This window comes from Capricornis sumatraensis, chromosome 5, assembly GCF_032405125.1.
Source record: "Capricornis sumatraensis isolate serow.1 chromosome 5, serow.2, whole genome shotgun sequence".
NCBI lineage: Eukaryota > Metazoa > Chordata > Mammalia > Artiodactyla > Bovidae > Capricornis > Capricornis sumatraensis.
The window spans coordinates 49437943-49460187 of NC_091073.1; the positions used below are offsets into that span (position 1 = coordinate 49437943).

The window sequence follows — 22245 nt, forward strand, 5'->3', positions numbered from 1 at the left end:
TGAATGTTGAGCTTTAAGCCAACTTTTTCACTCTCCTCTTTCACTTTCATCAAGAGGCTCTTTATTAATGTAACCACTGTTAAAACAGTCTCCAAGGTTCAAGATAACATGACTCCATTTTCTTAATATTAATAATTTTTTCTCACACTTCTTCCATCCATTCTCATCATAACCTTTAAATTGTAGAGAAATCACATAAAATTCTCATCTTAACCATTTTAAAGTGTGCAGTTCAGTAGTGTTAGGTACATTCACTCTGTTGTGCACCCAATCTCCAGTACTCTTTTCATCTTGCAAAACTGAAACTCATGGTGTTAAATAGCAACTCCCCATTTCCACCACCCCTATGTCTCCATCAACCATCATTTAACTTTCCATCTCTGAATTTGACCCCTATAGGTAACTCCTATAAGTGGAATCATACACCACTATTTCCTCACAAGTGGTTATGTGTCAGATTTTTTCAAGGCTGAATAATATTCCATTGTATGTACATCTTATTTATGCATTCATTTGTTGACTGGGTTGCTTCCACCTTTCAGGTATCATGAATAACGTTGCTACGAATATGGAGTACAACTATCTCTCTGAGACCCTGCTTGTGTGTATTCTTGTGTGTATACACCCAGAACTTGAATTGCTGGGTCATTTGACCATTCCATTTTTAACTTTCTGAGGTACTGCCATACCGTTTTCAATTGTAGTTACACCATTTTAATATTTCCATTTTCTCCACATTCTCACCAACACTCCCCCCCCACCAGCCTTTTTCAAGATAATAACCATTCTAACAGGTATGAAGGGATGTTTCACAGTTTTGATTTGCATTTCCTCAGGGCCTAATGATGCTGAACATCTTTTCCTGTGCTTGTTGACTATCTGTAGAATTTTTTTGGAGAGATATCCATTCAAGTACATTGTCTATTCAAAGAATCAGGTTTTGTCCTGAGTTTTAGATTTTTCTATTCTCTTTGGAAGACACCACATAGCTTAAAGGATCTTAGTTCTCCCACCAGGGATTGAACCTGGGCTCCCACAGTGAAAAAGCTCTGCATCCCAACTTCTGGACCTCCAGTTCTAACCTTTGGACCAAGTTTTAGTCCTTTATATATTCTGTGTATTAACCCCTTATTAGATACATGACTTACAAGTATCTTCTCCCATTCTGTAGGTTGCCTTTTCACTGCTGTGTACAGAAGGGTCAGGCTTTTTTTTTTTTTCCTCCAAATACTACAATTGTCTCCCAATTGCTCTCTTCTGTTCCTCATCTCCTGAATTCGTTTCTTTCAAAACCTGTTTTCCCTGACTTCCCTGTATCTGAAGACTGTACCACTCCTTACCAGCGAGCTCAAAAATGGAAACAATTTACCTCCCCATCCGTTGTTAACATCAAATTAATGAACAACTCCTATTTACCTTCACTCTATAAAACAAGCCACTACCCACTGCGAATCTAATAAGCCAGGTACTTTACAGACGTCGTTGTTTAATACCTCCACAATACTCTGAGGTCAAGAGGAAAATTAAAGCACAGAGATTAAAGAAGTTACCCCAAAGTATAGCGTAAATGACTAAAGCAGGATTTAAACTCAGCAACCTGAGTCTGTGTTGGTCTTGAAATCTGTTGCTGAGGGACCTCGCCACAGTGAGAGGCTGAAGGAGAGCGACGTTCGCCCTCAAACTGGGATATATTCCCCCTTTCCCGCTTCGCCGGGTGCAACGCCAGCGTGTGACCTCCGGGGCGCTCTTCTGCCTGGCGCCGCAGTGAAAAGGCCGCGGAGCCGGCTTTACTTCCGGTGAGGAAGGGAAAGGTGGGGGCACCACCGGAAGCGAGGAAGGTGCTGTGTAATCACCGAGGAGCTGAGGTATTTGGATCCCTTAAAATGCCTGATTACCTCGGTGCTGATCAGAGGAAAACTAAAGAAGATGAGAAGGACGACAAGCCCATCCGAGGTCAGTTGACACAGGCAGGGGCTCCAGGCCGCGTCAGGACCAGTCTTGGCCCGGCGTGGGGGGAGGGGAGTGGATTCCAGGTTGTCGTTCTGTCGGTGCGGCAGCCGGGTTAACCGGCTTTCAGTCCCACGTCCTGTGTTCATGTTTCGCTGATCGAAATTCTTATTCACATGCAGCTCTCAGGTCTTGAAGAAATCTCGCACTCCACTTGGTCTTGCAGGCCTTGAAAAGTTCCCCGCCTGGTGGTGGTTGCTTACCTGGACCCTCTTTTCCGTTCTTCCGCTCCCTCAAGTGACAACTTGCTGCTATCACTGCATAGCCAGGATCCTGAGACATACTGTAAAAAAAAAAAATTTCTTTGACTAGGTAATGCACTCACATGATTCAAAACCCCAAAGAGAAAAAGATAAATTGAAAAGCGTCATCCTTGACCGCAGCCATCTCTCCACAGAGGAAGCTGATTTTGCCATTTTGCCTCATCTTTCTATACATTTTCTATGTACATACAAGCAAGTTTGCTTGTATATTCCTTTTCTATTTTAAAAAAGAAAAAGCATAAATGTAAATTTCTGTACATCTTTTTTTTTAAAATCTTAGTATGTTTTAAGAATTAGTTTATATCATTATATAGAGTCAGTGTGAATTGTGTAGAATCCAAATTATTGGACTTTCAGTCACGTATGAATTAATCATCATTGATGGACATTTCGTTTTCTTCTAATCTGTTGGCCATTATAGAGCAATGAATAACCTTGTTCATGAGACTCTTACCACATGCACGGACACAAGCTGTAGGGTAAATTTTAGAAATGCAGTTGAATTTTTTTCTTTTTTGACATTTTTATAGACAGTGCTGGATTACTCTCCTTAGAGACCATACCACTTGACCCTTTACCTGCGACACTTTCGTTTATGATTTCTTTGCTTTTGTACTCTCATGTTTATGCTGCTTTGTTTCTTATAGGTTATTTTAAAATGTTCTTACAGTGGGTTTTTTTGTGTTTTTTTTTCTCTTAACTCTTTACTTTCTGAACAAGTTCAGCCTCTCGTAGCACCCTTTCTTCTTAATAGTCACCCACCCCTCAAAGAAACATTTCCTCTCCACTTTCATGTCACTCTTTTTCCTTGAAAGAGATGCTCAGTTACCCAGTGGAAAACTTAGTCGTTGATTTAACATTTCATCTGTGTATTTCTCTGGATAAGTTATAATTCTATAAACATATTAACAGGTTTGTCCCTTGGATACAGTTATAACTAACGTGTGTGGAATTTTTTGTGTTTCTAAATCCATGTCTTTATCTTAAAGAAACACTGAGACTAACATTCTTTCAGGTGAGAAAACTGATGCTCAGAGAAATTAGTGGTTTTTCCAAGGTAACTTAGCAAATGCATGACCCTGCTGGGACTAGTGCTCAAGTCATTTTGATTCTTAAAGTCTCTGGGCTCTCGGTTCTTGTTATGTCATATCACTCTGAAGCTATTTTATATAACGTTAAGAATCTGCCTTCGCCCAGTTAGATAAAAGTTCCTTCAGTCCAGGAACTAATTGATGGTTATATTTATATCACTACAACTTTGCACAGTTCTTCTCAGTTGGCATAGTTTGATTTGAACAGAAAAGAATTGTGAGCTCAAGTTTCTTTTGTTTGAATTTCATGTATTATCTCTCTTCTTTTAGCGCTGGATGAAGGGGATATTGCCTTGCTGAAAACTTATGTAAGTCCTTTCAGTATCTACATAATACAGATGTGTTGTGTTGAAGTAAGGACTCTTGTTGATATTATCTTTCCAGAATAGTTAGAAGAGACTCTCAGCAGTTTAATCTTCACTGAAAAAAATTATATATCTACAGTTTCTATCTAGACTAAATCAGAAGCTTATACATTATTTTTATACTATTTGTAATTAAAGTGTGATACAATATGGAAAGATATTGAAATAACTTACACAAAAATTTACTATATTGAAAATGTGTGAAAATGAATTAGCTGAAATGGTACGTTTTAATGCATAGAAATGGGCCTCAATTTTAGATAATTTCAGGCATCATGTTGATTCGTTATTTTGCATGATGGTGTGTTGCCTGCTTGGGGAGCATAGGTTGGTTCAGGAATTGTTCTGAAAATGAGAAACTCTACTTTCATTTTACAAGCTTTAGGACAATAATAGCTATTACAAGTGTAACTTAAAAGTTTTTGTTAATATAGTTTAATAAATTGTTGATATCCTTTATCTCCTAGGGTCAGAGTACTTACTCTAGGCAGATCAAACAGGTTGAAGATGACATTCAACAACTTCTCAAGAAAATTAATGAGCTCACCGGTATAAATATATTTTATTCCTGTTTCCTTTCTTTATGTGTAATGGTTTAATTATATCAAAGGAGCAGAAATACAAATGTTACTCTTTAATCATACACTTAAAAAAAGTCATCCTTTACCAAACACTATTTTATTTGCTACAAATAAATGTGCTATTCCTCTTATAAATAGTTTGTTTTCACTTTAAAAGCCAAAATAGAAGAGAATTCTTCCATAGAATCAGGGCCAAAGTTCCATATTAACCACAAAAATCCGTTAGTGAATATAATGGATATGCACTAATAATTAATACACTCTAAGTTTTTATTATTGTTTCCTTTTTTCTTTCATTTTTTGAAGTTTTTTATGTCTACTGTTAGTCATCCCTATTCTACTCTTAATTGCTAACAAGGAGTATTATAAAATCCTGTCTTCCAGATTTAAATTATGTATTATTTCTGCCCAAGTGTGTAAAGCAGTATATATAACTTTATTTTCACAGAGAAAAAACTAAAAAATGAAATATAAAAAAAATTCCCCTTATCTGTTAAGAGATTGGATCTCATTTAATAATCTCTTTCACTATTTCTACAAGCAAGTTTAATGCTTGGCGATTAAGAAACATTATCCTTTAAGCAAGTGATGTTTCTGTTGGTCAAGGCCAAATTCAATAGACTCTAATTAACAAGTCAGAATTTCTTGAATAAAAATATCTTACATGGTATTTATTGCTTGAAGTAAGCAGACTGTGGTCTAGTAGTTGGAAACTTCTTGAGAACTTGAGTGGCGAACTTTCATAGTATTTGACCTGCACAAAAAAATGTCAAATATGACATTACTTTTTTGGCCTATGTGTACTCTGGGGCAGTAGTTTTCACTTGGGGTGATCCCCCTAGGACATTCGGCAATATCTGGACTCTCTTGATTCTCCTATCTTGAGGGGGAAGTGGTGCTAGTGATGTAGTGGCTAGAGGCCAGGGATGCTCCCAGCCATTCTGGAATGCACAGGACCACGCCAGCAACCAGTTACTCAGTCCGAAATGTTAGTATTGCTGAGGTTGAGAAAGCTTGCAGTACATTTCAGTGAGTTTTGTGATATTTCTTTATATAGGTATTAAAGAGTCTGACACTGGCCTGGCCCCACCAGCACTCTGGGATTTGGCTGCGGATAAGCAAACACTCCAGAGCGAACAGCCTTTGCAGGTTGCGAGGTATGCATAGTGGTCTCTGGAAATTTATTTTTTATCTGTACTTTTGAGTATAAGGCAATAGTTCCTAAAGAATTTTTATTCCATATTCCAAGTAAATAAAGCTTTCTCCAGAAGTATCTGGGGTTAAAATTTTATGCTTTTAGTAATAATTCAAGAAATAGGCAAAGACATAACCATATAAAAGATTTAAATGATATAGGAAAATACAGAGCAAAATGCAAAAACTTGCCTTTCCCTCCTCACTGTTCATAAGTGATGATGTTCAGGCATCAGTGCTCCTTTGAACACTCATGTTAAATATTTTTCTGTGGGTGTGCATACATACCTATAGCATAGCTTACTAGAAGTGGAATGGGGACAGAGGTATTTACTGTTAAGAAACGTGTGGAGAAAAAAATGGTTCGCAGTTTAAACTCTTAACCAAAAGGTTTTGAGGGAAATGTATGTTTGCCTGATCAGTGTTAAGATACGTGATTATTGATTTCTGCACTTTTGCCATTTGGGCAAAAAACCCAGCTCACTTTAATTTGTGTTGTGCTGATGACTAGTATACCTACTTCTTATTACTTCTTTAATGTTTTTTTACCTGTGATGCTGGGCTCCCATGTCCTTCAGTGTGCAGGTTTTCTTGAAACTATTTGTGAATGATTTCTTTCCATTTTCTTGGTCCTCTGTTCTGGACTTCTGTTACTGACTGGATTGTTTGGATATGCTAATCTTTCTTTCCTGCTCTTCTGTGTCTTTTTGCTCCACTTTTTCGTGATCTTTTCTGAACTTTGAGTCCATGTATTGATTTTGTTCCCCCTCTCACTTCAGTTTTTAATTTCTGGAGCTTTTCTTTCTTTCAGTGTATGTTTTGTTGCTTTTTGAATGTCCTGTTCTCATATCATGGTCATAATATGTTGTCGTCTCTAAGGAAGCTAAGGCTACATTGGAAGGTTTCTGTTTCCTCTAAGATGGTTTTTCCCTTTTTTCTTGCTTGGTGTCTTTTTTTTTTTTTTTAATTGGAGGCGAATTACTTTACAATATTGTGGTGGTTTTTGCCATACATTCACATGAATCAGCCACAGGTGTGCATGCGTCCCCCATCCTGAACCGCCCCCCGCCCCACCTCCCTCTGCATCCCATCCCTCTGAGTTGTCCCAGTGCATCGGCTTTGCCCCGTTTCATGCATCAAACTTGGACTGGTCATCTGTTTCACATATGGTAATATACATGTTTCAATGCTATTCTCTCTAGTCATCCCACCCCCGCCTTCTCCTACAGAGTTCAAAAGGCTGTTTTTTACATGTGTCTCTTGCTGTCTTGCATATAGGGTTGTCATTACCATCTTTTAAATTCCATACATATGTGATATACACATATGATACAGAATTAATATACAGTATTGGTGTATTTCTTTCTGACTTACTTCACTCTGTATAATAGGCTCCAGTTTCATCCACCTCATTAGAACTGACTCAAATGTGTTCCTTTTTATAGCTGAGTAATATTCCATTGTGTGTATGTACCACAGCTTTCTTATCCATTCGTCTGCTGATGGACATCTAGGTTGCTTCCATGTCCTGGCTATTGTAAACAGTGCTTCAGTGAACACTAGGGTATACGTGTCTCTTTCAGTTCTGGTTTTCTCGGTGTGTGTGCCCAGCAGTGGGATTGCTGGGTCGTGTGGCAGTTCCATTTACAGTTTTGTATGGAATCTCCACACTGTTCTCCATAGTGGCTGTGCTGGTTGGCATGGTGTGTGTCTTTTATGCTAGATGTCTGACAATCTTTGGCTTCTGTTTTAGTGGGAGGCAAAAAAGCCGATAGATGCTCTAGATTTGGCAGTGAAGCATGTCTGCCCTAAACATCACTGTAGCTTATATGGTTGACTGTTTAGCTGGCGAGCCTGCAATGTCAGTATCTTTAGATCTTTTCACTTGGACGGTCATTTTCTCTAGAGCAGTTGTCCTCTGTCTCCTGTTGTTTCCAGTCTCCAGTATTTTGGAAGAACAATGGAGGTAGGGGTCTAGGGAATGTCAGCAGCAGGTTCACTTAGGTTTAATCACGCTTCCCCTCTCCTCCACACCTGCCTCATTTTCAGTCAAGTTAGTACCACCACTACCACCCTCCTGCTCCTTGCCCCAGCATTTCTTGATAGCTTCTGTTTTACTCTCTGCCGAATATTTTCATCACCTCCAAATGAAACCCCAAACACATTAACTGTACCTATTCCCCTTTCTCTTTGGACATGGCAGCAGCTAATCTACTCTATCCATATGGATTTGCCTATCCTGGACATTTCATGTAAACGAAATCATGTAGTATATCACCCTTTGTTTCTGACTTTAGTGTCACATAATGTTTTAAGCTTCATTCATGTTGTAGCTTGTATCAGAACATCATTCTTTATAGCCAAATAATATTCCAGTCCAATTTCTCTCTTCATTGGTATTGTCTGTTTGGTGAGACCTTGTTCTCACACTTCCCACTAATTCTTTAGACATGGTTTCCTTTGGTTTTCAAAAAAAACATTTATGACACGGATTAAAGATTCTGTTTAGTAAGACCAGTGTCTTCCCTTGAACTGCCTTTCCCCTGTGTATGGGCTGTATCTTACTTCTCTTTGTGTCTCATAACTGATGGAAACTGGATGTCAGTTTTGGAACCCAGATTTCTCCTTTCCCCAGGGTTTGTTCCTGTTGTTTTGAAGTTTTTTGGTCAGCCTCTTGTAATCTCCAACTGGTAAATGTTGCTTCAGCCAGTTGATGTTAAATAACTGCCGCTGATTGTTTCCAATAAATGCCCTGTGGGGAGGGCATCTGTAGACAGTGAACTCTGAGTCAGGTCAGATAGAAACAGATCCTGAGAATGGGGCTTTTTAGCCAGTTGTCAGACAGGTCAGGAGTTTTCTGAGGCTGGGCTTTTGGAGGAGCTCCATTTCTTCATCCCTGCCTTCCCTCAGGGAGGCTGCTTGTTTCCACCTTTACCATGGCTGAGAGGCTGTTGGCTTTCAAGTCTTCCGCAGAGGTGGGGAGAGGGCTATGGGATTAAAGTGAGTTTAAATGCAAAACACTCAATGTTCTTACTGGGATTTAGCCTTTTTTTTTTTTCCAAACCTGTAGTTAATTTCCAGAATTCTGAGAATGTTGATTTGGACTGTTTTTGCCAGTGTTCTCTTTGCTTTTAAGGATGAGCAGGTTTTCAAAACTCTTTACTTCAATGTTCTGCAAGTTGAGGTCCCTGTATATATACTTTCTCAGCTGAGGATTAAAAAAATCTGTATCTGTGTTGGCAGGGTCTGTCAGATAAAGTAGTAATGGATATTTTATATAAAATTATACTTCCCTGGTAGACTTTGGCTAATAACAGAAAATGGAGTCCTGTCCACAATTTATGCTGCAAGGACAAAGCATTCTTTACCTTATTCTTCAGTTCAGTTCAGTCGCTCAGTCATGTCCGACTCTTTGCGACCCCATGAATCGTAGCATGCCAGGCCTCCCTGTCCATCACCATCTCCTGGAGTTCACTCAAACATGTCCATCAAGTTGGTGATGCCATCCAGCCATCTCATCCTCTGTTGTCCCCTTTTCCTGCTGCCCCCAATCCCTCCCAGCATCAGAGTCTTTTCCAGTGAGTCAACTCTTTGCATGAGGTGGCCAAAGTACTGGAGTTTCAGCTTTAGCATCATTCCTTCCAAAGAACACCTAGGACTGATCTCCTTTAGAATGGACTGGTTGGATCTCCTTGCAGTCCAAGGGACTCTCAAGAGTCTTCTCCAACGCCACAGTTCAAAAGCATCAATTCTTCGGCGCTCAGCCTCCTTCAGAGTCCAACTCTCACATCCATACATGACCACAGGAAAAACCATAGCCTTGACTAGACGGACCTTTGTTGGCAAAGTAATGTCTCTGCTTTTCAATATGCTATCTAGGTTGGTCATAACTTTTCTTCTAAGGAGTAAGCATCTTTTAATTTCATACCTTACTCTTAGCTCTGCCTAAATGCACATTACAGAGACTATTTTGTATTTCCCTGTATTTGTTGCAATAGCTTATAAGCTTTTTCTCATATGAGTTCTGTTTTTGTGTTTCTTCTGTAAGCAGATAGTATAGCAAATAGGGAATAGATTACTTTCTCCTGTGATGTATGCTGCTGCTGCTGCTAAGTCACTTCAGTCTTGTCCGACTCTGTGTGACCCCATAGACGGCAGCCCACTAGGCTCCTCCATCCCTGGGATTCTCCAGGCAAGAACACTGGAGTGGGTTGCCATTTCCTTCTCCACCTGTGATGTATGTGGGATAGCAAATTCACCTTCACCATAACCCATAGGAAGAAATATATTTAAGTTAAAAATAGCAGCAACAGTAAGAATGGGTTTGAAATATAAACTCAGGGAAAAATGAAAACACACTTATTACATGATGTAAGATGAGATGACTGTCTTTTAATAAGAAAAATAAAAAGGAGAATACCAGAAGATACAGAGGAGTATCACTAATAAAGGGATATAGTTATAAAAATCAAGAAAGGGAACTTCCTAATGATGAACTATTTGGGTTTAATTTTCCAGGGGAATATATCTTCTGAAATTTTAGTGGCTTGACTAAAGCTGAGCAGACCCTTGGGATTGAGCATATTCTGTAGCGAAGGATCCTTCACAGTGGCCCAGTTTCTGCAGTTTACACCTGCTCGGTAGTGTACTGCTTGCCCAGGAGAGAATCCAGTTACTTGAGTTCATTATTAGTGGTTCAGGTTCCTTACTCTAATCAAGCCTTTTGCCATGTTAGATGCACAAAGATAATCAATGCTGACTCAGAGGACCCGAAGTACATCATCAATGTGAAGCAGTTTGCCAAGTTTGTGGTGGACCTCAGTGATCAGGTAGCACCTACCGACATTGAAGAAGGGATGAGAGTTGGGTAAGATTTCTATCTACAGTGAATACTCGTCTTTCATTAAAAATGCCCTGTCACATTCATGTCCTTGACTTTCTTTTGAGTGAATGAACTGGGTGTCATGCAATACCAGGGGGTGATCTAGTAGAGGACTGTGCTTGAACATCCTTTCTTCTGCATCTGCTTCCTGACCTCCCACCCCTACTTAGCCTTTCATGGCCTCAAATATCAGGGTTAAAGTAAGTACAGAATTTTAGAGTTGAGCTTGCTGGTCTATTTAAGGTAACATGGTGTAGGTGGAGGAAGCATCTGCCCTAGGATGGTTATAAGGACTAAGGGAGTTAATGTAATTAATGTATATAGAACACATGATAATTCAGTCTATTTTTTTGCATGTGTTATTGAGTTATGAGTTACGAGTTACTGAGTTAAAGAGTTGTGTCTTTTTCTAACCTCTTTAGTGTGGACAGAAATAAGTACCAGATTCACATCCCACTGCCTCCTAAGATTGACCCAACAGTCACCATGATGCAGGTAAGAAACTGCAGGAGGGAGAAGGAGCGGCGTGAATCTGACTACAGTCGCATTAGTATCAACAAGTGCTGAAAGTTTTAACTGATAAAACATATCAATGTGTACACATACACTGAAGAGTTGCCAACATTTTAAAAATAATTTTTCAGGTGAGAAAGTCTTTATCAGTTTTTTACTAGTTTGTCTCTCACTTAGTGTTAGAACAGGTGGTATAGCTTGTGAGTCTAGGACACTGGCAGTGTATTCAATTTTTATTGAAATTCTTACTTGGTGTAAGTCTTGATTTTTCTTTAGGGTATAGGGTCTACTCTACTGGATAGAACAGTTAGTATTCAAAAGTGTGTGGCTCTGTGTTGTACATTTTCATCCTTCTCATAGGTGGAGGAAAAACCTGATGTTACATACAGTGATGTGGGTGGCTGTAAGGAACAGATTGAGAAACTTCGAGAAGTAGTTGAGACCCCACTGCTTCATGTAAGTGGCTGAGACTGTTGCTTTTTAAATTTCTTTGTACAAAGATATGACAGCCTTTTGCCTACTGTGCACTAAAGTTCTGCTTATATATTCATTTTAGATATTTTTATTTTCCTAAATAAAAAATTTTGATGGGGTAGAGGGTAAAGGTGTGGAGAATTGGGAAGTTCCAGAAGAGAAGGCAAAAGGATTGAGCAGCCAACCCAATTCAAAAAAGAAAAATCTATTTAGAGTGACAAAGGAGGTTGAGATATAACCTTTATAAATATGTTACATATGTTATAGGTAGGTTATTATAAAAGAAGCAGTGTGTTTTAATGATATCAAGAAGAAATGGGCTTAAATTGAATCAAATTAAGCTTAGAGAATAATGCAAAAAACCAAGATATTAAATATGAGATAATACTTTTGTTAAACTTTTTTTTTTTTAATTAGGGGAAAAAAGTGTTTTTGTTAACCCTGGATAGTAGGATATCTTTAAAAGCCATTCAGCCTTGTATTAATGAGTCTGGATCTTATGTCATAGAATAAGTAAAATTCTTATTTAGATCAAATACATAAATTATGGACTTAATAATTTTGGTTTAAAAATACTGATGTAGAGATAGTCCTGTTTTTATTATAGAGAGGTGGTAAGTGTGAAAATTATGTCTCCATCACAGCCAGAGAGGTTTGTTAACCTTGGCATTGAGCCTCCCAAGGGTGTGCTGCTCTTTGGTCCACCGGGTACCGGCAAGACACTCTGTGCTCGGGCAGTTGCTAATAGGACTGATGCTTGCTTCATTCGAGTTATTGGATCTGAACTTGTACAGAAGTATGTTGGTGAGGTAAAGTAAATTGATTATAATCAAGGAATATGTAGCTCTGTGAAAGATTTATAAAGCATAGATGAAATTAAAATGGTGATTCCCCATTGAAAGCTTGAGACCTGAAATGTTTTGATTGATGGATTGTAATTAGTAGTTAGAAGTCTAGAAGCCACTAGTCTTCCCTTGTAGTTATTTGGAAATAAACAACTGCTTAACATTTTTAATCAGTATGCTCCCTACTGAAGGGTACCATTTTCTACAGATTTGGTTTATAAGATAAATACCCCAGTAATGCCCAGAGAATGTATTAGAAAGAGTGTTCACTTCAGGGGCCGTGTTTTATGTTCTTTTGAAAAAGAGACTGGAGAATGTCTATATATGTATGTGGGGGATGGTGTATGTACACATACAAACAGACATTTTTTTTTATTAGGGAGTAAGTTTAGGGCTGAATATATTACATTGAAATGTTAATGATTAGTATACTTACAGTGAGAATTAGAAAAGGATCTTCATATGTGGAGATATACTTTTATTCTTTGATCAAAACTTACAAATCAAATTCAGTGGTCAGAAATGCCAAGTGATCAGATTCTTTCATTTCTTCAAGTTTTATTGATTGAAATGGTACCTTTATTCAAATGTGTTAATTTGATCTCAAGTCTTAAAGTTATTGACTATTTAATAAGTGCAGAATCATGAAATTACTTAATAGTGCTTTAAACCTAGTGAGATTAATTTGATGGAATAGGTAACACACTTTAATCTTTGTGAGAAAATTTTAGGTAATGACAGTTGAGGATGCTTGCAGGAAATACTGAAAAGGTTGAAGCATAACTTCTTAAGAAGATTTTAAACCAGGTCTGAATTAACAAATTATTTTTTTCATTAGGGGGCTCGAATGGTTCGAGAGCTCTTTGAAATGGCCAGAACAAAGAAAGCCTGCCTTATCTTTTTTGATGAAATTGATGCTATTGGAGGTATGAATGGTATCTTAGAGAACTTTAAGACTGAGTTTCATGAGGATTCTATAGTAGTATGTGTGAAGGTCCCTGACATGTTAATCTTGTATGAAGTTTTGATTCCGACTCTTTCATGAGCTTTGGCACGTGAGAGCTACAGATCTAATAGTAGGACTATGCCATAAAGGGGAAAAGCGTTAAATAGCGTCGGTATTTCTCAAAGTCTTTATCTTTGAACTTTCCCAATTTCATTCACAGAACTCGTATTTTCATACTTTGGCAACTCCTTAATTGAGATACAGCTTCACTTAATTGGATCAGAAAGCAGTTGAGGCATAATTTAATTGGTAGTAGTTCATAAAATGTACATAAAATATTATTACTGGCTTCATAGATTTGATGAAATACAATATTAGCTGTGCGATCTAAACAAGTTGTCTTAACTAACTCTGAGCTCCAGTTTGCTTCTCTTATAAAAAGAATAATTACAGCTTTATTTCATGGGTTTTTGAGAAGCTTGAAATAAGTAAGAAATGTGGTAGACTCTGAAAATTCCATAGTTTTATTGTTCCTTGGCTGTTGTTAAAATCTATACAAGTAATAGTCCCTGTTACCTGCAGAAGCGTTATATCACTAGACAGTTGTGATTTAATGAACTCAGTGACCAAAAAAATATAGTGGACACTGTAACAGTGGTTGGGGACTGTGGTTGTTAGCCTTGCTTTTAGACTCGATGGGTATTGTGGGCTTTGGACATTCTTCTCTAAATGTTCAAGGGCCGTAATTTGTCCAGTCTATAGATGTGGTGGTGACCCTGATGTCATTTTTGTAATACCTTAGGAATAAGCGTTATGATGTGAGGATGCTCTGAATCCGTGGTTTCCAAAGTGGATTTTAATAAAACTGTATTAAGGTGAAAGTGAAGTTGCTCAGTTGTGTCCGACTCTTTGTGACTCCATGGACCATAGCCTACCAGGCTCCTCCGTCCATGGGATTTTCCAGGCAATGGTACTGGAGTGGGTTGCGATTTCCTTCTCCAGGGGATCTTCCCAACCCAGGGATCAAACCCAGGTCTCCTGCATTGCAGACAGACGCTTTACCCTCTGAGCCATCAGGGAAGTCCATATTAGGGTACAGTTTTGTATAAAACTGTATTAGGGTACTAGAAGAAAATACTTGGATTTTGGTTCATGTTTAATCTCGTTTAACAATTTTTCATTTTGGTGTTTGATACTGTACATAATACATTAATGCAACACTATGTATTTGTACAATTTTAAAATGAATATATATATATATATATTTGGAGGTCATTTTTTGTGCTATACTGATTGCAATGAAGGCGAGTATTGACACTGCTATTCTAATGTATCCGAATTGGTGTGATAGTAAGCTGTTACAGTTCTACTGTATTATGGATTTAGCCATATTTTTGACGGTTTTACAAAAGCATGGCATTTTCTTACATATAATCAAATACCATTATAGTGCTAAAGTTTGCATGTATTTTTGTTACCTAGTCCAGGTGTATGTTGTGTCAAATAAAAGAGGTGTTCTTGAGTGACTTAAAAAGCAAAATTGCTTAAAGAAGATTTTAAAAAAATACTTATTTAAAGGAACCTATGTTAAATAAACCTATGATAGTTTAGTTAGTTTAGTTTAGTCGCTCAGTCGAGTCCGACTCTTTGCGACCCCATGAATTGCAGCACGCCAGGCCTCGCTGTCCATCACCATCTCCCAGAGTTCACTCAGATTCACGTCCATCGAGTCAGTGATGCCATCCAGCCATCTCATCCTCTGTCGTCCCCTTCTCCTCCTGCCCCCAATCCCTCCCAGCATCAAAGTCTTTTCCAATGAGTCAACTTTTCGCATGAGGTGTCCAAAGTACTGGAGTTTCAGCTTTAGCATCATTCCTTCCAAAGAACAACCAGGGCTGATCTCCTTCAGAATGGACTGGTTGGATTTCCTTGCAGTCCAAGGGATTCTCAAGAGTCTTCTCCAACACCACAGTTCAAACTCATCAATTCTTCGGCGCTCAGCCTTCTTCATAGTCCAGCTCTCACATCCATACATGACTACTGGGAAAACCATAGCCTTGACTAGACGGACCTTATTCGGCAAAGTAATGTCTCTGCTTTTGAATTCTAATGGTTTTGTGTAATGCAGGCTGTTCTTACAGAATTTACTTACAACTGAGAGGTTCCTTTGGGCTGGAGGGCATGATATTCCCCAGAGAGTGCTTCTCTGAATGAATGTGAAGATCATGTCTTTCCTCCTGTCTTCTCAGGGGCTCGTTTTGATGATGGTGCTGGGGGTGACAATGAAGTGCAGAGGACCATGTTGGAACTGATCAATCAACTGGATGGGTTTGATCCTCGAGGCAACATTAAAGTGCTGATGGCTACAAACAGACCTGATACTCTGGACCCAGCACTCATGAGGCCGGGGAGACTGGACAGAAAGATTGAGTTTAGCTTACCTGATCTAGAGGTGGGAACATCATTTCACTGTAGAAAAGGGATTCTTTAAATTTTTTCCTTCCTGTGCTATTTTCCATTTTAACATTGTCAATTTCCCCGTTCTCAGGGTCGGACTCACATTTTTAAGATTCATGCCCGTTCAATGAGTGTTGAAAGAGATATCAGATTTGAATTGTTAGCACGACTGTGTCCAAATAGCACTGGTAGGTGGAAAGATCTTGCTTCTGTTTTTCGGTCTGTCTGTCTGGGCTGCTTTCTTTAAGCCTGTTACTTTCTTTTGGTTTGAAAGGTGCTGAGATCAGAAGTGTCTGCACAGAAGCTGGTATGTTTGCCATCCGAGCACGGCGAAAAATTGCTACTGAGAAGGATTTCTTGGAAGCTGTAAATAAGGTCATTAAGTCCTATGCCAAGTTCAGTGCTACTCCCCGCTATATGACATACAACTGAGCCCTGGCAGTGTTTGCGAAAACATTTCTTTTCATTGGAATCCTAACCGTATACAGGTTTCTTAATAACCATTTCACGTACAAAATAAATGGTTTTCAAAATTGTATGCTTTTTTCCCAGATGCCTTTTTTTTTCCTCTGCGGTACAGTAAAGGGTGATATCTAATGCCATTCGACAGAAAAGCTGTTTTTTGACTCACTAACCATTTAAAGGTTCCAAATTGTAAAGTGCTCACTTTGACCACGTATGTTCTAGACATATGCTGGCAGGGCGCTGTACCTACATTATCTCACTGTGTCTGCCACTGTATCTGCCCAGTGAGGTGGATTTAACAGATGCACAATTTTCCTAACTTGTTTCCTTGTCGCAGAGCTGAGATTCGAGTCCAAGTTTAACTGCTCCAGTGCTGATGCTTCTATCCATAATACTCTTCTTCCCTCATCACAGTGGCCGATCAAGGCACACGATCACATGTGTTTCAGTAGTTGTTTTTTTTCCTACAGTGTTGAATAATAAAGCTTTGGCTAAACTTTGTTTAAAGTGTAAGAAGCATCTGATGTAATGTGTTTTGCTTTGCCATTTAAGTTGATTTCAAATTAATTAAGGATTGTTGATATTAATGACTAGCAAAGTAGTAAAGTAGAATAATATATAATACATATTATTATATGTATTATAATAATATCATTTAGAAAACCCAGAATTGGCTTTATACAGAAAAGTACTTATACAGAAAGTACTTTAATGGTTTAAAATTTTGGTAAAGCTCCCATAAGAATTCTGGTCTACACTGAAGTATTTCTAAAATAAAAGTATTAGAATCCTAAACAAAGTTCTTTACAATTATTTCATGTACCGCCACCACCAAATTCCTTCCCTCTTTCACCACAATAACCCCCTTCTATGCCCCTCCCAAACACTGAGACCCAAACACAATAAAGAATATTTTTATTGTAGTTCAGTATTCACAAGTAATGCAAAATAGAGATGAATACATTGTAATTCACAAAAAATTGACAACATAGAAAATGCCCTAAGCGTTGCGTTGAAATCTTTAAATAAGAAAATTTTTAAGCAGAAAAATTAAAGCCATTCATTCATAAAATCCAACCAACCTCCCTTCTCTTTTCATTATTGTGAACTTGATCAGAAACGCTTTTCCCTAAACCTGCTATAGTCTTTCAAGAAGTATGAAGTAAAGTGAACCATTTCCAAGTGATGCTTGTAAGTGAATACTAAAGATTTATGTTTTTGTTCTGTTTTGTTAGAACACACTCTTTAAAGTCTTAGCACTTGTTCATATATCACCACATACATCAGATGGATCAATTTGAAACAGCTCAAATTAGATATGTGGTACTCAGGCCGAACCTGTTATAGGTTCTGAATAATCTTGACATCTCCATTACATGATGAAAATCTACTGGCCACACATCAAATCAGTACACAATGAATTATTTGAAAAATATGGGTGTCTCTGCCCAGACACATGCATGCAGATAGCATCAACACTAACTAGAGTAGCATGTCTGTATTCCATTTAAAAAGAAGAAAATAACACATTCACTGGTAACTGCCTCCACGTAAAATATGTATTTGTGTGTACAGACACCTGTTTACACATGTATCAGCATGCTGATAGAATACAAAGGATTTCTGACTTCAAAAAATACTGTAATGACCTTTTAAATAACATTTTTAAAATGTGATTAGATTTATAAAATTTAATTTCCACAAAGCCCAGGTTCATTGGTTACAATGAAAAACCTGGTAAGGCAAAGTGGATTTTTGAGATGCTCAAAGTATATTAAACCTAAGTCAGACAGCAGGCAAGTTACCTGGCTTGGAGTCCTGGCTTTTGAACGTTTTGCTATGGGAAGGAATTAAAAACCATTGTGTGCATTTTGGTCAGCTATATGTTTGGAGAATTAGATACTTTATCAGCACTCAAACCACATTATCAAGAACCTACACACTGAATCCTAAAAGCATTCCTAAAAGGTACACTAAAAAGGGACCAACAGCATTTTTGCACTCACTAAAGCATACAGTCTAACACCAAGGAAGTTGGGTTTGATTTTAGGATTGAAACTGATTAAAAGGGTGGGCTTCTTCACCATCATAAACTTCCTTCCTCATTCCCACTCAAGGGCACCTCCCAACATCAACACACACCTGCCCCCTGGCCGGCAGACTCTAGGTTTGCTACCCTCGCCAGTCACACAAGAGGGCGGTCTCATTTTCTCAACATGGACCTTTGTAGGCAGGCATCTCCTTTCTCTGTTAGACAGGTAAGGATGCAGGACCAAATACAGGGAGTGGATATTTTAGATGTTGCCTGAAATCTACAAAATGACCTCGTAGGGCTGCAGAGGACCCATTCCCTTCACTGTTTCTCTTGAGTCCCTCTGCAGATGAGACTCACATTGAGATCCCACTCTCAGCTGCTATGTGATTGTACAGTCAGTGTCTATGACACGAATGAGGAGTTTCCTGGGCCCTGGTTCACAATTGTTTGCAAACGTATTCCATCCAACTGTGAGAACAGATGAACCATGGTCATATTGGCAGAGGATTTGAAAAAGACAGCTTCAGTATATGGGACCTTCCTGAAAACAAGGTGTTTCCATACTGCCATAAAATAAAGTAGTCTAGTCCTTATATCTATCAGTGGATTATGCTCTTTGATAGGGCAATAAGAATCTGAATTTGAACCTGGGCTAAAAAACAGAAAGATACAAACAGAAGGATACACAGCTTTTAAGGTCCAGAAAAGAATGCAGTAGAGATAAAATTTGTAAGTATAAAAAGGTCAGGAAACTTCCCACTATATGAAACAAAAGATTCCAAAATATTTACATATAGATTACATTTTGAAATGCATTCTTATGTTATCAGAGGCATGCAGAAAACACACTTTTCCTCAGTAAGACTTCAGTGCTTTTTATGTACATGGTAGAATTCTCTTCAGAATAGGTTAAAAATTAAAGGGCAGAAAAGTTAAATGCAAATTTGTAAGCTATGGATGGTACTTTTCCTGTATACTACTTTCAGTCTATCACCAACCAAGACTTGAGTATATGCTGTGTGTAAAGCATTTATTGAAAATTAATGCTAAGATTATGCAATATATAACATTATTTAAAATCCTTGAGCTCTACTTTAATGGCTGAAATGATCAAGCCCTTATACAAGTTTTCAGTGTAAGTTGAGGTCCTACAACTACATGCTCTTTCAGAAGGCAAATGTATCTGGTCTTGTGTGTGATGAGTGCAAAGGAAACAACTGGATGCAAATTTAATTTCACTCTAGATCTAGATACAGTATCGGTTATAAAGGAGGGGGACTACTTAAATTAGTAAAGTCATTGAGAAACCTGATAGGAGTTAAAGGAACAAACCATAGGGTTTGGTTTGGAGTAGGCTCATGTTAATCTAGTCTTTTCCTGATGTACTTTTCTCCTCAAAGTGTTTTCTTCCTGAAAACTAAAATGAGTCAGTAAGGAAACTCATAAAAAAGACAAAACATTAGCAGGAAATCTTAGCAGATGAGGCTTTACGCAGATTGACTAATACTTGTGCTGTGATTTGGAGTGACCTCGTGGTTAGAATTACAGGAGCAAGAACTTGATGACATATATTGGTTTAAAGGTCTTTTGAACAGCTATAAAGAAAAATGCTTGAAATAGCTTTTTACTCATTGGCTTAAAACTGAGTTTGATGAAGAATTAACTGATAATTCTATGGACTTAGAAAGATAATACTCAATTATCTGTATGGTTATAGATAACTATACAAATCTAATCAGGATTTGGTTAGATTTCTAAAATACATGGTCCTGAGGCTACTTCACTATTAGCAGCAACAACAAAACTTCTAGGGAGGGGTCCTACTGGCCACAGGTGTGATGATTTGAACACCAAAAAGAATAACTATAATAGACAAACACATTAAAACTACAAAAATTCATGAATCTATAATTATACCAAAAAAGAGAAACCTAAAAGAACTTAATCTGTCATCATCTATTAAACCAATTCCTTACTTTGAAGTCGATAATTAAGCATAAAAAATAAAACATTTAACCTGGCTTTCAAGTAAGAACTGTATTTAAGGATAATCAAATAATTCAAGTTGAGAGAAAACTACAGGAGAGAATTAGAGAAAAAAAAATCATAAACCCTTAATAAAATTGCTGATTAAGCCAAGAACTATTACTAAACGTTAAAAATCCTGGGTGAATGGCTAATGGAGAACTGAGCATTCATTCAACACTAAAAGAACCATACAGATGATTCACTAGTCACAAAGGAGAAAATAATTGGGGGATGGTTGTCACATTAATCCCATGATTTATTTTAACATCATTAATGGTAGATCAACAAGATATTATTTGTTTTCTGTTGTGATGTGATTTGAAGCATGTGTCTCATCTATGATATATTCTAGCAAAAAAAAAATGTTTTATTCACATTCACAAAGGCTTTAGTTAGATATAACTTCTAGATTATAGGTACTTCAGGAAATGGAGGGACAAGCTAACTAACACCTTGAAAAAGCAAGTGGACACATTCACAAGATGGGATTCTACACAACTGCTCAAACTCCCTTAACAAGTCCATGTCATAAATAAAGGGACAGTGCTAGGTTAAGATAGACTTCTGAGACTTAGAGGGACATGACCATTTGTAGTGTAAGGTCATATACTGAATACTAGCTTGGATAAACCAACTACAAATGTGGGGACACTTGGGGAACTTTGAATATGGTCTGAGGTAAATAAATGTGTTTCAGAATGAGAAAGCAGAGATTGTGGACTGAAAAAAAATAGGTTACAGAACACTACATAGAGTATAATCTTATTTTGGTTAAAAGATATAAATTATATGAATAGAAAAAGATCTGGAAGAATATGCATTAAAGTGTTAGCAATAATCTTTGATGGTAATGTAAGGTTTTCCTTAATTTTGTTTATCTTTTCTAATATTCTCCAATGTACTTATACTGCTTCTATAACAATAAATAGTTATTTTTAAAAAAGAACTTCTAAAAAATTGTGAGTTCGCCACTTCTGTGAAGTAACTGATTATAGAAAGTCTGTAGATCAACAAGAAGAAAAGAACTGCTACCCATCTGGTGACAGCATACCTGATTTGTGGATAAAGTACTTAAATAAATTTTTAAGTGCTTGGCTCACAAAGATAATACTAAGAAATAACAGAAATGTCATTGAACAATAAAGGCAGGCAAGAAGCTAACATTTTTGAAAAGTCAATTAAAAAAAATACAAGTAAGATACATCTTGCTGTGTGCCATTCACCCTCCAAATCAAGCCTTGACTACTAGTATTTACCCTCAGGGGGAAAAAAAACCCACAACAACTTAGAGTCTAGTATTTAAAACATGTAGGTTAACAATCACGAGAGGCTCATACCCCATGGCAGGCTGAACTCCTCGCCTAGGCCTCGGGAGTGGCGTTGGGCTCAGAGTCCTCCTGGGGAGGAACAGCCGAGCCTTCCTGTTCAGCAAGCGCTTCTCGGGCTTGGCTGCCTAAGACTGCATCGTGAATGCTGTGAAACAGCAGCTCCAGTAAGGCAGGATTTTCAAAGAATCGATTTCGAGTGAGGTCATTCACAACTTGGGCTATAAAAGAAAAAGGGAAAGTTAGCCCACACTCTGGGTGTCAGTCTTATACATTAAAAAAATAACACTTTCACATAAAATATTTAAATGATATAAAGTAAAAAATCTCACCCCAATACTTGTCCTCATGACATCACTCCCCTGGTCAAGGAAGCCACTTTTATTATTTTCTTGTGTATTCTTACAGTATGTCTTTATGCAGATGTAAATATAAGTATATATTTATTATTTTCCATTACCCCAAAGATAGCATCATCTTTTGGTATGTATGTGTATGTATACATGTGTATATGTACATACATATAAAATTCGGGATTTTTTACTTAATCTTTTCACTTTTGGTTTTTTTTTTTTACCATTACACAGTGTTCTACGTATGGTTTATTTAACTGGCCCCTTCTGTTTGACACAAATTGATTTTGGCCCTTTGTTTTTGTATACTGTGATGATTAATCATGTAATGTGTCATTTTGAGTGTGTGTAGCATGTTGCTGGATTTTCTGGGTTAAAGGTAAAAATGAATTTGTAATTTGGAAAGAAAATGCTGTTCTGC

General features: G+C 37.7%; 2 protein-coding genes across 3 annotated transcripts in view; one reads left to right on the forward strand and one right to left on the reverse strand.

Annotated features, from left to right (window-relative positions):
• The first annotated feature begins 1830 nt into the window (after positions 1-1830).
• PSMC2 (proteasome 26S subunit, ATPase 2) lies at positions 1831-16706 on the forward strand. The gene is made up of 12 exons (XM_068972568.1): positions 1831-1953; positions 3632-3669; positions 4194-4275; positions 5365-5464; positions 10237-10368; positions 10806-10878; positions 11257-11352; positions 12015-12179; positions 13054-13141; positions 15411-15613; positions 15710-15806; positions 15893-16706. The coding sequence occupies exons 1-12, from the start codon at positions 1884-1886 to the stop codon at positions 16048-16050; spliced, it is 1302 nt and encodes a 433-aa protein (XP_068828669.1). The 5' UTR covers positions 1831-1883; the 3' UTR covers positions 16051-16706.
• Positions 16707-21507: 4801 nt separating this feature from the next.
• SLC26A5 (solute carrier family 26 member 5) overlaps positions 21508-22245 on the reverse strand; it is a 36492-nt gene continuing 35754 nt past the window's right edge. For both annotated transcript variants that reach the window (XM_068972335.1, XM_068972334.1), the window contains one exon: positions 21508-21692. In XM_068972335.1, the coding sequence (XP_068828436.1) occupies positions 21508-21692 (185 nt within the window). The remainder of the gene's footprint in view (positions 21693-22245) is intronic.

Coding starts and splice junctions, on each gene's coding strand:
- PSMC2 (XM_068972568.1), top strand. CDS start 1,884: ATGCCTGATTACCTCGGTGCTGATCAGAGGAAAACTAAAGAAGATGAG. Junction 10,369..10,805: donor GAAGAAGGGATGAGAGTTGG/GTAAGATTTCTA, acceptor TAACCTCTTTAG/TGTGGACAGAAATAAGTACC. Junction 10,879..11,256: donor CAACAGTCACCATGATGCAG/GTAAGAAACTGC, acceptor TCCTTCTCATAG/GTGGAGGAAAAACCTGATGT.